This window comes from Episyrphus balteatus, chromosome 1 (genome assembly GCF_945859705.1).
Source record: "Episyrphus balteatus chromosome 1, idEpiBalt1.1, whole genome shotgun sequence".
Lineage (NCBI taxonomy): Eukaryota > Metazoa > Arthropoda > Insecta > Diptera > Syrphidae > Episyrphus > Episyrphus balteatus.
The window spans coordinates 16543165-16560672 of NC_079134.1; the positions used below are offsets into that span (position 1 = coordinate 16543165).

The window sequence follows — 17508 nt, forward strand, 5'->3', positions numbered from 1 at the left end:
TGCCGTTTTATATGGGAATGAATACAATTTAACGGGACACATTTGCAAAAATTTCAACAACATTGCAGCCATTTTTTCAACATAAAATAAAAATACTTTTTTTTTATTTTATATAATTAAAAGCATCGGTACAAAATAAGAACTAAGTCTCAATCGAATTACTAGAAAATTAAAAATTTACCTTGTGGTATTACTTAAGTTAGTAGGTATGTAAAGGTTTCATATGTAAAGTTTTTTTTTAAAGGTCAGCAAGATAAAATTAAAATCAATACAAAAAGGTACGCATACGCCACAGTGACCCTCTAAGTTAAAGCAAACACTACTATTTAATTAGCTACGCTGGGCACCAACCGTGAATATCATATTAAGTGTTTACTTAGAACATAACTTGTTTAAGCTGTTTCAGTGATTCTTCTACATTGTATACCTCGGTTTCCCTAAAGATGAAAAAACCCATACTCACATTTCCCATAAAATAAACAAACACGATTCAATATTATGCATTTTTGTGTGTTATTTTGCCAAATTTCAAAAGGATAGTGTTTTATTTTAGGTACACGTGTGTTTCTCCAATTTTATACCATTTCAAAAAATCATGCTTTCTCCAATAAATACTTGGAATCTTTTCTTATAAAAATTGATTAAAACTACATTTTTAGCAAGACTTTTCCATTTTTTCATTGTTTATTTGTAATTATTTTATTGTTGTAATGAAATTATTTTTTTTTAGTTTCCTGTTTTGCATTGTTCTTTTTGTTTTTTTTTTCAATTTTACTTCTTTCTGATTTTCTAATTTTATTGTTATTTTTTTCTGTTTCATAATGTTTACTCGTTAATTTTTTTGTTACATCTACCGTTGCGGTTATTCCAAATATATCTTTATATATACATTTACGTTATCATCTCGTTTCCAGTATACCTACATTATTTTATTTATATGTTTTGTGTTTTTTTTTTATTCTTTAATTATATTTTTTTCTTTTTTTTTTTGGTTTTGAATATTAAAGGATGCTGTTTTTTTCTGTCTAGTGATCTATATAATATTGATTTTGACCTGTTCGGCTCCATTGTTTTAGGATGTCTCTGGCTCTTTCTCTATAACAATGCTATTTTCTTATTATCTTTTTTTTTTTCTTTTTATCTAACTTTTTCGCGATTATTTTTTTTTTTGTTTTCTTTATTTTTTTTTGTAAAATATAAATAATAAATTGAAATCAGTTCTGCACGGGAGTTTAGAACTACATTTTTTCTCATTTTTTACTTTTTTTTCAAAATATTGTGTAACTGCAATTTATTTTTATGTGTTTTATAAATATTTTTGTTATACGAGTTTTATTCTTTTTTTTTTTTTTTTAATTTTATTGATTTTTGTTTTATATTAAATGTACATTTACAATTTTCGTTTTATCTATAGGTTTTTTTTATATAAAATTTTACATTGTATATAATAATGTTTTTTTTTGTTTTTTTTTTACTTTACCATTAAGCTATAACATTTTCGATAACACCGCTATTCATCAAAAATATGTTTTACTTTAAAACTAAATATAAAAAATTAATTTATAATAATTCATAAATAACAAAATTAAATGTATGCTGTTTAAATAAATAAACAATGTTGAACAAAAGACATTATTTTTAAAAACATAACAAAAATAACTGAAATATATTGTTTCAATAGGTTGAGACCTCCTCACACGTATTTATTAAATGATATGTTAATATAGTGCGCTACATGAATTAAATATTAAAAGAAAGCTTTATATTTTTAGTATGTATATTGTTTCTGTTATAAATAAGGAGTGATAGAGTATTTTCATGAAGGAATTCGGCATCCGTGCCCTGATAGTGAACTTAAGTGAAGTCCAAGATGAATAAAAAAGTTCAACCAAGATAAGCAATCATTTTGATTGAATAAATTTGGTGTTGAACAATAATACAAACAGCAAGGGTTCTTAGAGACCTCCTTGTGGGACCCCAGAATATATTAATTTTTTTGTTGGTTTATTAGTGCTCACAATTCCTATTATGTGTAGTTTACCAAGAAGCAAAAGTCACAGACGTGCCTTTGAGAAAATTTCAAATTTGAACCCTTCTTCTTAGGTAATAATTTACCTCAAGCACAGGTCCAAGAAAAATTTTTTGAGGGTTCTCAAGCATTTTCTGAGTTGGTATTAAAGAAACGCTTTAGTTTTCTTCATATAACGAGTAGTTGAATTGCCTATAAGTAAAAGCAAATGTTCACTGAGCAAAAATCTTGACTTAAGTAACGGCTATGAGCTTTCAAAAGTTTGTAACTTGTGACACTAAAAACTATTTTTCAGAGCGTTATAAATGTGAATTTTTATATTGCATCTTATGAAACCCAATGTATCTAGTCCATTCATTTCTTTAGAACCGAAAAGATTTAGAAGCTATTATAGCTGTAATTAATTGATCACTTTTTATGAACATTTACCTAGTTTTCGTTAACCAAGGTCATGACTCGATATCAATGTCCACCAAGTATAAAAAGGTATAAAGAGGAATCACTGATGGCTCAAAAAAATATTGTAACTCAAAGAATTGTTTCAACCGAAGTTACTGAGAGAGTTTACCCTCCGTGAAAGCATAAAATCAGGCCAAGGAAGCATCACTGAACTGAACCTAACTTTGATATCACAACGAGAAAACATGAACCAAGGGTCTGAGGCAAAGTTATGTAACGGTGACGAGTGTAATAAGTACCTATAACTTATTCACTAAAAGACTTTTCACAAATTACTCTCAGTTTCAACGACTTTCCTGGACATGTTTTTAGAGAAAGAGTAAAAATGTTGCCCATCCCCGGTACTACTATACCAATCCCCAATAGATGGCACTGCCTTGGGTTTGGGTGAGTCTTAATCTGAATATTTATGTTTCGTAGATAGACTTTAATGTTTTCAATGACGGGATTTCAGTTTTCAAGAATTAACTAAAAAGCTTGAGTCTGTAAAATGTAAATTTATAGCAGTTATAGCAAATTTTCAGAGCTCTTTAAAAGATTGAAAATAATTTATCAGGGGATTAAGTTAACCCCGCGAATAAACATGGATATCTTTTTTGTCAATTCCCTTACAGTTGAAATGAACCATAAAGATATAGTTCTAAGAAATAATTAAATATGAAAAAAAAAAACTTAACATAAAAACTATTAACGAAAAACTTAAAATGTTTCTTTCGAGAAATCTTCGAATAAAATTTTAACTAAGTAAATCTTACAATAAGTTTAAAAATAAGTTATATATGTAAGTAAAATCATTAGTTTTTTGGTTGTGAGAAGTTTTAAAATAAATTATTTAATATATACAAAAATGTTGTATAGCTTATGCATGGTAGAAAAAATAAACACTTAAAATTTTAATAAAAACAAAAATTATTTTTAAATTAGTGTTGTTTTTTGTTTAAACATATATTATGTACAGTACATTTTGAAATGAGTTGATTTTATTTATACACTGTTTCGATTTTTTTCTTTGAAAATTACGTTATGTTATGTATTGTTATAAGTTTTTTTTTTGTTTGTTCAATCAAAATGGAGGGAAAAGAAAATCGTATTGATATTTTTTTTTTATTTTATGTATTTTTTTATATAATGTATAATTATTGTAGTTCATTTCATTCATTTACTTTTAAATCTTAAGAAAGATGGTACAAATACAAGTTGTTGATTTTTATTTTTATATTTTTTTGTCAGTGTTTGTAGGATTAATAAGTTGAGTACATTTACATATATATATAAATATATATTTTCGTAAAAGTGGTTAATAAAAAAATGCAAAAAATGTCTTCATTTTGTTTTAATTTTTTTTCTTTTTTTAATTTTTATTAAACATAGGAGAGGACGAAAAAAAATTACAACATTATTGTTGATCATTCAATGGATGGTCTCTGATGGAATAATAATTATAATAACATATTAATAATAATTGTTTTACATATATAATTTATACATATAATGTATATAATTCTTAATAGTAATGTTTTTTTTTTTATATATTCAATAAACAAATTTGTGGTTGTTTTTTTTTTTTTTGTTTTCATTTACTATACAAACTTATTACGAAAGTGTATAAATATGTTCTTTTGTTGTTGTTTTTTTTTTTTTATTTATTTATAAACTATTTATTGATTTTTTGTTTTTTATTTATACCATTTTTACTTGTGTATTTTTGCGATTTATGTTTGTGTTTGCTGATTTGTATCTTTCTCAAATTTGTTTTATTTTTTTTTTTAGTAAAATTTGATTTAAAAAATAATATATAAAAAAAATAATAATAATAAAATACGTCAAAATTATTAATAATAATAATTTAAATTCGAAATAAAACACCTATTTGCGATTTATTGTTGTTTGGAATGTTTATCAATATTTTTGTTATTAAATGTCTTTTATGTTTGATGTTTTATTTTATTATTATTATTTTATGTGTCCGGTGAACGTTTTTGGAAAGAAATAAATACTATCACGAACTAGAGTTATCTATGGAACGGGATGTGGATGGACCAGCTTGAATATGTTCATCAAGGACGAATGTTGGACTCTGGCGGGATGTTGACGCAATGGGTTGATAATGATAGCCTTCACGATAACGATGATTTGATTTTCTTGTTTGTGATTGACCCAATGTTGGTCGTTTATTATTTGCTTGATCGGGTCGTTTGGCTGTAATAAAAAAATGAAGATTATATTACTTCGAAATGATATTTTTAGTTTTTATGAATTATAAAAACGAATTATTTTTGCTTAGCAAAAACTCGTTTCAAAATTAATTTTATTGTTAGTTTGGAGTTGTATAAAGTTTTTATTAAGTGGCCTTTGAAACCAAGCCAAAGGAAAAAACAGTAATAACCTCTGATTTGTTTATTTTTTAATTCTTGTTCAATTTTTGTCTTAACTTAAGAATTTTAGTAAGGAAAATGAGTTTTATTATTCATTGAATTTGACATTTTTTAATGTAACTATTCCAATGTTTTTTATTAGGCTGTTTTGGTCTACTTATATTTATCCCAAAATTTCGTAGGTTTCTTACTTCTTCCAGGGTATTTATTTAATTTAATTATTTAAAACATAAACCATAATTTGCTTCTCTTCTGCTCCTTTTGCATATTTACCGGAGACGGCACTGACACAAAATTGAACATAAACAAACAAATATAATTGTAAATGTAAGAACAATCAAACAAAAAATTAAATAAAAACTAACAAACTCAAAAATAATTTCTATTTCATTCATTTTAGACGATTTGTTATTTGTTAACAACACGGTTTCCATCATTTAAAAGAACGAAAAACACACAACAATTTTTTATGTACGGTCACTGTGGCGTATGTGTAACTTTTAATTTTTTTTTTTTTGTAGAGCAAATAACGCAACCAGTTGGTATTTGCAGACTATTTTCTGATGATATATTTCTACTTGATGCAATAATCAGTTGAAATATAATATATGGAATCCTGGTTCAGAACATGACCATGACCATTTTATCAATGAGTAAAGTGATATTTTGTGCAGTTTATATTTTATGAAGTATTGATGCAAACGTGTCAATGAAACCTTTTACAAAAGCTATTTGAGCTGTTTCCTTGTGGTCCTTAACTAATTTTTGATGCAGATGATATGGAATTAAATACAGAGAAAACCAGAATCAAGCAGGATGTCAAATTACAATCAAAACAAATAGCCTAGTTGTAAAATCACGTTGTATACTTTCTTCAATATTTTGAATTTTGCAGTGTTTCAATTTTGATAGCAGTTCTTTTTGTTAATTTAATGTCAACGCAGTAATATGCTCTTGTCTTTTTATTAGTCCATTTAAAATAACAATTTCTCAGTTTTTATATTGATGTTAAGATTTAACCTTAAAAGTAGGTATAGAATATTGAACTTTCTGTAAAACTTGTCTTACAACAATTTTAAAATAAAATTTAAAAACAAATAAAATACACGACTGGATCGCACGTACTCGGAGTTCAAAGCACTTTTATGTTAGTTAACTTTTAGATTATAAGAACTGTCAATATACAAATTTTTAAGGAAATTTGGTTGACATACGGGAACAAAATTTTTAAAAACTGTATGGGAGGTAGGTACACAACATATTCTAAGCGAGGTATTAAAAAAAAACAAAAAACAAACTTTCAAAATTCCATAAAAATCAAGATAAAAAAACCCTCCTGAAACGTTGGGATAAGCAAATGTTAGCTTAATTGTTTCATTGCCATACACAAAAAGTTCCACATACGCCACAGTGACCCAATATATAAAATCACAAAAGAAATAATAAAAACAAATATTGAATTGCTGACCCATTGTTAGAATTATTTAGTTAAAATCAATAAATTCGCTTCAACACTCTTAAATTGACGTACAACAACTTTAAACTAAAATCTGTTATGTACGCTAATATAAAAAATTGTAAAAATAAAAATAAAAAAAAACATGTTCATAAAGTTATTTTAAAGACCACTTTGAATGACTATTTTTTGTTAAATACCTCTATGTACATACGTTGCTATACATATCATAAAAATTCATGATTTATTTTTCTTGACTTTCTCGTTGTATTAAATTTCCTATCCTTCTCCAGATTTCTTCTTCAGAGAAAAACAAAAAATTAGCATCTAATGCTCCTTTTGTTAGAATCGCAAAGTCACTAAACTAGAATGATCCTGATCTGATCCATGACCACAATTTTGGTCAGTTGTACATTTAAACAAGCTTTGTCCTTAAACTTCCTATTCAAATGTTTTGTTCTTATTTATTGGTGCATTTAGAAAGAAAGCAACCATGCATAAGATTGCATTTTTCAAATTTATTACAAAAAAAACCTTCAGTTAAAGCTTATCGAACCATATCAAGTCCAGCATTAATATCATAACGTTCTTTTTTATGTACTTTTTATGACTAAAGAAATTTTATTATATCCAAACTCAATGATGTTAACCTGCAATATATATTTTTCTATGGGGTCTTAGTTTCTAAAAAACCCATCATGATTTCAAGTACTACGTAAACAAATTATTTTCTAAATGTACGTCTCTAATGACTTCCGTAAGCTTCCTTTCATATCGGCGGGCGGCGCTCTTGGGTCTCTTGTATTTGCTGACTTTGCCTGCTATATAGTGTGTATAGTCCTTAGCCTTACCCTAACTTGCACTTCAGTTAATTTTTCCATTAAGTCTGTCCCCTTGTTTATAATTGAATCAATAACCCAGCAACATTCTCATACATATAGTAGGTATAAAACGTTGACACAAACCAGGGCGACCCGACCTATCGATGTTATACATACTCAACTCAACGTCAAACAATGACAGAATCACTTCAGTTCATTAAAATATTTTGAATTCTCCAACGGCTCGACTGAGTTGTTGTTTTTTTTCTTTTATATACTTTCACTCGTTCCGACAACATCCTTCATTATCCTATACTTGTAGAGAAAAGAGAGAGATGACTCTCTTTCCCTTCAGCGGTTTCCTATTATGTCGCTTCTACTTGGATGACATTTTTCAAAAAAAAAAAAAATGAAACGTTTTCATCCATAATCAATTACGGACACAAGGAGATATTGTGTTGCCATCATCATGATACTCTCCAGTTCTCCCTCATCTCTATGATCTACCACCCTATTGAGCCCACTGAACACATGGAGCACGTTCCACTTATTGGTCAATACGATGACACTTTGCGAGCTTTCAATCTATGCCTCTTATTCATTGCGAAAAAAAGCAACAACAAAAAATTACAAACAAAAGAAAATATGAAAAACATATCCTTATCGCATTGATATTCGCATTTCACTTTTTCCACCCTCACCATCATCATCACCCTCGGCTCTCACTGTATTTTGAGATGGTAGAAGTAGGTATTTTATTTTGGTCTAAACGAGAGCATAAGGACATTATGCAAGCAACGCGAGGGTGGTGATTGCGGAGGTGTATTTTTTTTTTTTTTGGTTTGAAAAACCTTTTGAATTTCTCGATGGAAGTGCATTTATTGATTAAATCACTCATCACATAAAAAAAAGTAAAATATAAAATTCTTTCTGAGGAGAGACTCGCTTTTCCTTCGCAAACACACGACGGTGATAGTATATACCCTCGAGAGAGCCTGTTGGGAGAAAGATGCGGAAGAATCCTTTTTTTTTTTTTTTTAATTTTGTTTGATATTTATTCTTTGCTTCGACATAAATGAGAATGTTGTGGCTATGTTGTGCATCACAGTTCTATCGTTAATGGATGTTTTAGCATTCATTATTTGAGAGCACGCAAGAAAGGAAGCATTTTTAATTAAATTAGTGCCATGAAAGGTACATAGGTTCTGTGTCTCAGTAAAAATATAGGTAAATAAAAGAGGAGACCGCCAAGCACATGGACAGTGTACTTGTATATTAGGGTGGTCCTTGAAATTGAAAAGAAATTTTAGAATTTTGTTAGATTTTTATCAATAAGGACTACTGGACATTTTTCAATGTGCATCAGGTCTTTCTTTTGTGTATCTCAGGTGGACCAATTTTATTCCAATTTCGCAAATTGGTACTTCAAATTGGCTGAAGTAGTATATTGCATTTCCATTTGAAGTGAATTTGAAAAAAAAAGTGTCAAAGGTAGTTTTTGGTTTGTTTATTGTGATGGTAACAAAGGGCTTTTTGAAAATTTTGGAATGCTACATTGCTGGAAACTAACAAGAGCAAGAGGCAATTGAAATAGAGTCAGTCCTATCTTGACTTTGAATGTGTGTTGTGAGAGTGTTAGTGGTAAAGGTATTGTTGCATATTGCATTGAACTTGTTCCTGACCGCCTGCAATATTGTTGGATTGTTGGGATACTAAGAAATAGGTTATGTCAAAATGCTAAAGCATGGAATTTTCAAATGTAATAGCTTTTAAAAGTTGCATTACTTATCAAAAATCTTTGGCTCGCTCAAAATATAGGAAGAAATCGAAGAAATTTGAATTTTAAAAATTTTTTCAAATACATGTTTTTTTTTAATTTCGCCGTTTGAATACAAAAACAAATAATATAAATATATATATATATATAGAAAAAAACTTTTAAGCTTATATTTGTTGCAATTGATCACTTAGTAAAGAATTTGCAAAAAAAAATATACGAGGGAAATAAATCGTTTTTTCATATAAAATCGTTGTTTTCCTAACAACTTCAACCGATTTGAGCGAGCCAAAGGCGAACGATGTTATAATTTTATTTTACATATTATTAAACCTTAGACCCTAACAAAACTTTTGACCACTATTACATTGCAAAATTAGATAATTTTTTTTCGTCGATACAAAAGTGACACACGCTATTGAACACACCCAAAGTTTATCAGATTTTTTTTTCTACGGTTTCTGCTTCAAATTTGTGAGATAAAATTCTATGATTTGCGGAATATTTTTCCCATACAAATTTTGACAGCTCATTTCTATGGATAGAAATTTCTACGGTTTCTATGGGTTTTCCGCGTTTACGTGAATACCCCTAATATTTTTGTTGAGATTATATTCCTTAGAATAATTTTTATTCGACTCTGAAAGAAGCAGATAGTTTTATTCCTCTATTAAATATTTTATTAAATGAATAAGCTATATCTGACTGTTGTAAAATTGATGTTCCTCTATCTGGGGTATAAGTAGTAACTGACTGTTGAACTGACTATTGAAAAATTGGCCCTAAAACTATCAAAAGACTCTGAAAGTCTAGACTGCTGAAGTCTGTCTGTAACCGGCGAATCTTCTAAAGTTGGGTAATACATTTTTTTTTTGTGAAATCTGTGTTATAATACAACACGTTAGTTAGTGAGCTTTTCTAGATCTACGGATAGTGCACCTTGGTACAGCTAATCAGCCCTAGAATTGGTCCAAAGTTTATTTTGATGTACGATGTAATGCACGAGTTCATAGTGCTAGAGTGTTTTCAAAATGTCTTTAAAACGTTGGTATAAAAACCTCAGATTGACCACCCTTAAACTCAATAGAACAAGCTTGGGGATTGCTGAAGAATTGCGTTCGCGACAGAAGGCTACCTCCACGCAATCTTCATCAGCAGTCTTATGCACGAGAGGAGGCAATACCAAGTATTGAATAGAATTGGACAAAATTGTTGGTAATTTTTTTCTTTCATTTTTATTATTTTTATCCTAAAGTAAAAAAACAAATGTATGTTAATATTAGTTTTCAGACCATTAATTGTTAAATTTGCTGCCGTTTAACATTTTGTAAAATAAACAAACACACAAAAATACGTACTAGAATCTTAAAGCCATTTAAAATAAGATACAGTGATTTAAGTTACAAAAGTAAAGAGGTGTGCGCAAATTTTGAGCAGGAGTGTAAAAAATACTGCATTTTAAGAACCATGTTATGACTCGTAATGTATTTCGACCCCAACTCATTGAACACACTAAATCAAAAGTTTTCGTTCTTCGAAAACAGAATGCATTAAACTTTTTTCTTCCAGAATTTTTACGACCTTCCTATTGGTAAGTTCTAATAACCTTTTTCTATGTTTTTTTCGGATTAAATTTCGTTTGGATTCCAAGATTGTGTGAGATTATAATTTATAATTATAAATTTCGACGCATTTACAAATCATCTTACTAATTTATTTTCAAATGCTTGTAAACTATTAAATTTGTACCGCGGCGCAGGTTGAACCCCAAAGTTCTATACCATTGGTTCAGAATTTCAGCTACATCAACTACATTTTTAACTCCTATATTTTATGGTTTATCCTTTATTATTAGAGACATTGTGACTCATACTCTTACCTAATCTTCCAACAGATTATAGACCATCCGATACATCCGAAATGCAGGTCCCTTCCCATTATTCATTGTTCTTTAGACCATGTAGGTACTGTATATTTTTTTGTTAAATTAAAAACTGCTTTAGATTAAAATTTAATTCTATGACCGACAGTAGATAGTTTCTATCTTAACTTCGTTTCGACAAAAAAAAACATAAGAAGCGCGCTATGTCAGTTTTTCAATTTTTCAGACTGTAAGTCTATTTGGAAGTTGCTTTGAATAACTTCAAACTTAGTATGTCCCAAAGGGTTCTTAGAATATTTTTAAATTGAATCTTTAAAAAGCTTTTAATTTCAAATATAATTTCGATAAAAAATAATGTGTGCAGGTTCCACCTTTTGTTTAAAACTCATCAATTGTTCCCTAAACAAAATTCTGCGGTGAGCAGATTTGTTAAATTAAATCTAACAAAATAAAATCTTAACTTACCAGGTATATAAGGCTTTTGATTATACGACGACGAAGATGATATTCGATTGCATTGATTATGATGGTTTGCTTCACTATGTGGCGTGCTGTTATGATTCGGCACTTCAGTACTTTCAGCTGTGCTAAGCAGGATCATTTCGCGATCCTCGATATACATTTCGCTGCCATCGTCTAGCACATGACGATAGAGTTGTGGCCATTTGGCCAGTCCTGAGAGAATGAAGGCCTCTACAGCGCAAACATAACCTATGATCTAAAAAAATACACAAATAATTAAAATAGCATCCAACTTAGTCCTTCAAAAACAAAAAGTTAAAATTTATACCGCAGATGCAAATAGAGTTTCCTTTGTGTGTTTCGGCACCCATGAAAATTCCTCGGCAAAAATGACCATATGCAGTAAAAGGCTGGAACCCAAAATGTAAAATAAACCAATACTCAGGTACATCCATGTGTTCTGTGGCCATCCAAGTTAGCATATAGTAATTAAACAAATTAGTTTCCTTCTTGACTTTTATAAGAATTTATTGCCCCATCAGGCTTAACCCTTGAGGGCTAGAAACTTACCACTTTAGTCCAATTGAATGGAAACATCAGTGCTATGTGCGAAATATCGAGAAACAACATTACACAGGTTATTAGGAGGGAAAACACTGCACAGAAAATCATTAATCTTAAGCGTCCTATGAGTGGCAGTAGAAAAAGACCAACTTGCACCGTGCCAGCTGAGCATTCGCATGCAAGGCAGGCGGCAGAAGATAACTTAAATAGTAAAAGAAAACAAAACAAACAATATAGATACAGATACGGAAATAGGTAGGTAAATTTAAAATAGAGACACATTAATTTTGTGGGACTTTGTGTGTTTGTCCATATGTCCTTTTTCTATATAAACTTACCACCAAAAGAAATCGGACAATCCCTGTAGGCGTTTTTAAATGTTGAGAATCACAGTGCAATACAACTCCCCAAGCCAGTGGCGAATGATCACTGCTTTGTCTGTAGTTGGCGTGCGAGTCCCACGATGTGCAAGTTCCTAGTGGCGACTCTAAGGATAATGATAACTCTCCGGCTCTGCTGCCAGCTATTTCAAAATCCTGCACGTCGTCCAGCTGACAGCAGACCGGCTCTAAATCACGTATTTCGTCCAGCAGGAATTCTATCTCATCCGTACCATATAAATCAGATTCAGATGGCGTTTGAAGTTGGGGTTGTTGCATTTCCCGCTGCGGGGGCTGTCCCACATCACCGGATTTTATGAAGAATTATTTGAAAAATCCAAATAAATGATTGTGCTGATACTGAAATATATAGGAAATTAAATAAACAGGAATTATTAAGATGCAACTTAAGGATAATATATGTAAAAAAAATGGTAAAATTAAGAAAATTGAAAAATCCTGTCGTTATCGAAACTATTCAAATATCTGATACATAAAATTAGTTGCACATTTATTCAAAATAATGTATTATGTAGGTATTATTTTTTAAATCGATTTGAGTCCTGAGGAAATCCGGGATGGGATTTTGTATCGCGTAAACGAACAAACGTTTTCGTGTGTGCGACCGGTTTGCTTCATGTAACTTGAAAAACGAAAGAATTTGTTCTGAATTTGTCGCACATTTTTTTCTTTTTTCAAAAACGAATGATCGTTTTCGTTTCGTTTTCGTGGGCCCCGGTCTATACCGAAATTTATGAGTTAACATACTTAAAAAAGAATGCAAACGAAATTGAAGAAGTGTGAAAAGATCGTATAAGAGTTTTCAATGACCAATATATTTTTCAAAAAACGGGACACACAAAATCTTGTCACTCACCAGAAGTAACGTAATTTTGTGATTTACGCAAAGCTTTACATTTTATCACATAACAATTTCAGATAAGAATATTAGGTTCTTTGTATCATAGTGTGATTGTATAAAGAAGTCGGGTTTTAAACTTATTTTTGAATTTACTTTTTATGACAATACAATGATCTTCCAGCTAGCAAGCTAAGAATAGAGCTGGCTGGAGAAGCTTGTTGGTTGAGATGCAAATCCACAATGGATTATCACGCCTTACAGCGGTGGTTTCTAAATAATTTTTTAAGCTGAGTATAAATCCTTAAATCTTATTTTATGTATTTGTAAATGAAATAGTTTTTATTGGCTGCTGCAAAATTTGAACTGTTTTACTTGAGTGGTTTTTGAAATGACCGATTCATTCCTTGTTGTATGCAATGACATGTGTAGTATGCATTTTGTTTAAACAATATAAATAATTACCTTCCCACCACAAAAAGGTTTCTGAATTAAAAAAAAAAATAAATAAAAACAAAAATTTAGAAACCAAAAGTCATCAAAATCGGAGTTTTTTGTGAGGACTTCCAATTCGCATTAACTCGACCAACTTAGTTCATCTTTTTCATCAAATACAAATATTCATAGTAAAAAAAAGTGTCAGCACTGCCTTTGAAAAAGTTTGATATTTTCGGAATTCGAAATAAAATGTGCATTTAAATGTGCACACTAAAGGTCAACACGTTTCTTTTGAATTTCAGTTTTTCTACAGAACGGAAAAAACTCTCAAAATTTTGGACTTCTCCAGTTTTTGTTTTTATTTTTTTGCCAAAAAGTCATAAGACTATGCACTTTTCTGAGAATCTCAAAATACATAAAATTAAAATTGAAATATCATAAATATATACAAATATGATTAAAATAAAGAAAATTAGTATTTCTATAGTAAACACTAAAAAAGTCTTATAATGAGTTTCTGTTGATTGAGAAACAACCAAAATTCTTAACTTTTATTTTCCTCTTGAGTTCGCCCGTTCCTTCCTTGTAGTGAAATGTATTTCAAGCAAGATTTTAGGATTACGGTGGATTTTTGTATGACTCGTCAATATAAGACTAAACGCGGCCACATAAAACTTTAAAAATTTTAAATGAAATAATCTCCATTTAATTTTTTATGAAACAAGCTAGGAAACAGAGTGACCTATAGTTCTATGCTTTCTAACTAGTGCCGTGAAAAATACAATTAAAAGACGTCCTAAGTTCTTACAGGCATATAAGTTAAAATTATTATTATTTAAATGTTTTTTGAAATGGCATTTTAAATACTCCTTATCTCAGAAAGTGCACATGATTGTATTATCATAATCTAAGCCAAAGGAGTCGCTTTTGAGAAAATAAAACCTATGATATATTGCGTTGAATAGTATAAATCATTTTCTCGGAAGACGGTTTGTTGATTGTCGCACAATGTCGCACAACTCAAAAAATACCCATTCACCTAAATTATTTGCTTGTCTTTTTATGAAAAAATTATCACTGCCCAACTAACAATTTTGCTTCTATAAAGCTTTATAGATTCTACTATTGCTTCTATAAAGCTTTATAGAAGCAAAATTGTTTGTAGGGTGTGTTATTATTTGAAGAGAGTTTTCAGAAAACATATAAATGGAAAATTGAAAATAGGAACACTTCAGATCTTCAAAAAATAGAAGCTGAAAATTAAAAAAAAAAAAATTACCAATGCGCTGTCGTTCGTGAACAGACGGACGCACAAACGAAACTACCAGCAGACGCACAAACAGAAAGTATGACGAAAACCACCTTTTTTATCTCTCCATCATCGTAATGTTGGGTTTGATTAAAACCTCGAATTTTTTTACATGAAAACAATATCTGCCCTAAAAGCTAAAAAGCAAGTAAAATTTTATTGATATAAACTAAATTTGGGAATTTAAATATTTTTAAAATGATACAAACCAATTTAATAAAAAAAAAATTATGAGCGTTGGGTTAATACCGGCTTTAAAATTTTCAGTAAAAAATTGCTCTGATGTACCTACTATGTATAAAGTTATAAACTAAACAAGAGCTAAGGGAAGTAAGGCCTCCTTGTGGCTTTCAAGGTTAACATGGAAGAAATGGAAATTCCCTGCATTCAAAATATATATATCTTCATATATTTCTTGTCCCCTAAATATCTTCAAAACAAAGTCGTTCAACGGAAATTTATTATTATTGATTAAAAGTCCAGGAAATTTAGAAAAGTTCAATATTTCAGATTGTGCAACGAAATAAAAATGGTATGACAACCCCTTCATTTCCAAAAAGAAGGGCCAATATGTACCCACTTGAAAATGTTGTCGAGTTGTAAAGAATACAAAATTGTAAAAAAAATTATTTTTTCCAATTTTGTATATTGTCCGTATGCATAATTGAACTTGACTAAAGAAAAAAAAAAAAATAAAACAACAATTTGCATCCCTTGTTAATAAATTTGCAAAACCAATGTTAAGTAAACATTTTTAGTATCATTTTAAGTAACCATATGACCAATAGTATTATCACATTGCATTGTTGCTGACACGATGGGAAATGATTTCTTACCAGTTCCCACTGAGTGTTCTTTTTAAGTATAATTATGTATTTTTTTGTATTCTATCACCCATTTTTACCTTTCCTACCATATCATATTTCCACCCAACTCCTACTTCTGCGTGAGACCAGACGAAATAAGATCATTTAATAAAAGTTCAATGTTTAGTCTCACGCGCTGAGTGTTCATTATGCTGACTTGTCATTTTTGGCAAAGTACCTTTAAATGATCGGCATAATGGGCACTCGCTGTCCAACCACTTTCAAGTGAACATCAAATAAAAATTGTAATCAATAATAATAAAAAAAGGTGTTTGTATTTTCAAGATTCTAAAGTTTAAAGAACATTTGGCGACCGTGACAGGACCTACTAAAAGAGTTTAGTGGCCTGTAAATTAATAAAACAAAACAAAATAAAAGAAAACAGTGTTGTGAAGTGAGTCGTTATTAAGAAGACTAAAAAAGAAAAAAAAAAAAAAAGAAAAGAAGTTCCTTTCAATTACTAACAATTCAATATAAAAAATAATTAAAATGGTGGCTACAATTGAAGAACTTACCAATCAGCAAGAAGCTGTAGGAAAAGAAATCTGTACACTTGCTCGCAATTACGGAAAGGATGGTCCAGGAAGGAAAACCCTGGATTATTTAAATGCGCGGTGGACAAGATTAAATGAATTATGGGAAGTATTCGACAATGTTGATAGCGAGATAAGAGACAATTATCCGCAGGTAACTGAACACGAATACTTCACTAAAGGTTTTTACGATGGGGTAAAAAAAATTCATGATCAAATGAAAGATGACATCATCAAGCGGTTTGCAGTAGCGGAAGAAGAAAAATCTGATGGGGCTATAGAGGAGACCGCAGCAGTCCATCCTCAGCCGGAGCAGCTAAAAGAAGCCCTCTTAGGACCAGCAGCCGTTAAGCCCCCAGCAGGGCATTCAGAGGGAGTTACCGCAGCAATTTCCAAATTTAACATACCACCAGGGCTGACAATAAAGCCCACTTTAATAGATGACACCAGTGTAAAGGTCAACAGGATGACTACGGATAGCAAATTCCGATTACTCTGCAAAATATTTCAAGGAGGTCTTAATAAGTGCCCATTGAAATTGCGGGAAACTTTACCGCAAGAATTTAACCAAAAAACAAAAACCCTAATGACCAATTGGGATGAAATAACAACAACATATAGACGACTTGGAGGCGATGCAGCTGTAGAAGATATACAGCTTTACTTTGAGCTCCAGGATGAATTAGATTTGAGGATCACCTGGCTACCAACTAATACATTGCCAGCTGAAACAGTTCAAATGAATCAAGGACGAGCAACAACAATCAAGCTTCCAAAAATTGAGATACCCAAATTCGATGGAAGCTATCTTAATTGGCCGCAGTTCTTCGATCTATACAAACAAATGGTGCACAACCAACCAATTGCACCGGCTCAAAAATTATACTTTTTAAAGACAAATCTTACTGGAGATGCCCAAAACCTCATTCAACATTTCCATGCCACTGATGACAATTATGAATTGGCTTGGAACACTCTAGTTGACAGGTTCAACAACAAGCGGTTGCTGTTATCCGATCAGTTAAGCCGATTGTTCCAATCAAATACCATCGTAGACACTGTCAGAAGTCTCAAGAGGCTGCATGATACAACAAAGGAAGTCATTCAAGCCATCAACAATCTCGGCTATGACACCAGTGGATGGGACCCATTAGTTGTACATCTATTGCTGGAAAAAATGGACAAAGACACCCGAATGCTTTTCGAGGAATCCCTACAAGCACCAAGAATAACACCAACTCTAACCCAATTACTGGAATTTGTCGAATGCAGGTTCCAAGCCCTGGAGACGGTGAAAT

The 17508-nt window shown here is 30.5% G+C and overlaps 2 protein-coding genes across 5 annotated transcripts in view; both read right to left on the reverse strand.

The window, feature by feature from the left end:
- LOC129907666 (minor histocompatibility antigen H13) overlaps positions 1 to 17508 on the reverse strand; it is an 82535-nt gene that overhangs the window by 7526 nt on the left and 57501 nt on the right. The gene's annotated exons all lie outside the window — the stretch shown is intronic.
- The window catches only part of LOC129907668 (uncharacterized), a 47901-nt gene continuing 34515 nt past the window's right edge, over positions 4123 to 17508 (reverse strand). For all 4 annotated transcript variants that reach the window (XM_055983978.1, XM_055983980.1, XM_055983981.1 and 1 more), the window contains 5 exons: positions 12164 to 12565; positions 11832 to 12026; positions 11590 to 11721; positions 11265 to 11517; positions 4123 to 4687 (listed from right to left, as the gene is read on the reverse strand). In XM_055983978.1, the coding sequence (XP_055839953.1) occupies positions 4488 to 4687; positions 11265 to 11517; positions 11590 to 11721; positions 11832 to 12026; positions 12164 to 12484 (1101 nt within the window). In that variant the 5' untranslated portion in view covers positions 12485 to 12565 and the 3' untranslated portion in view covers positions 4123 to 4487. The remainder of the gene's footprint in view (positions 4688 to 11264; positions 11518 to 11589; positions 11722 to 11831; positions 12027 to 12163; positions 12566 to 17508) is intronic.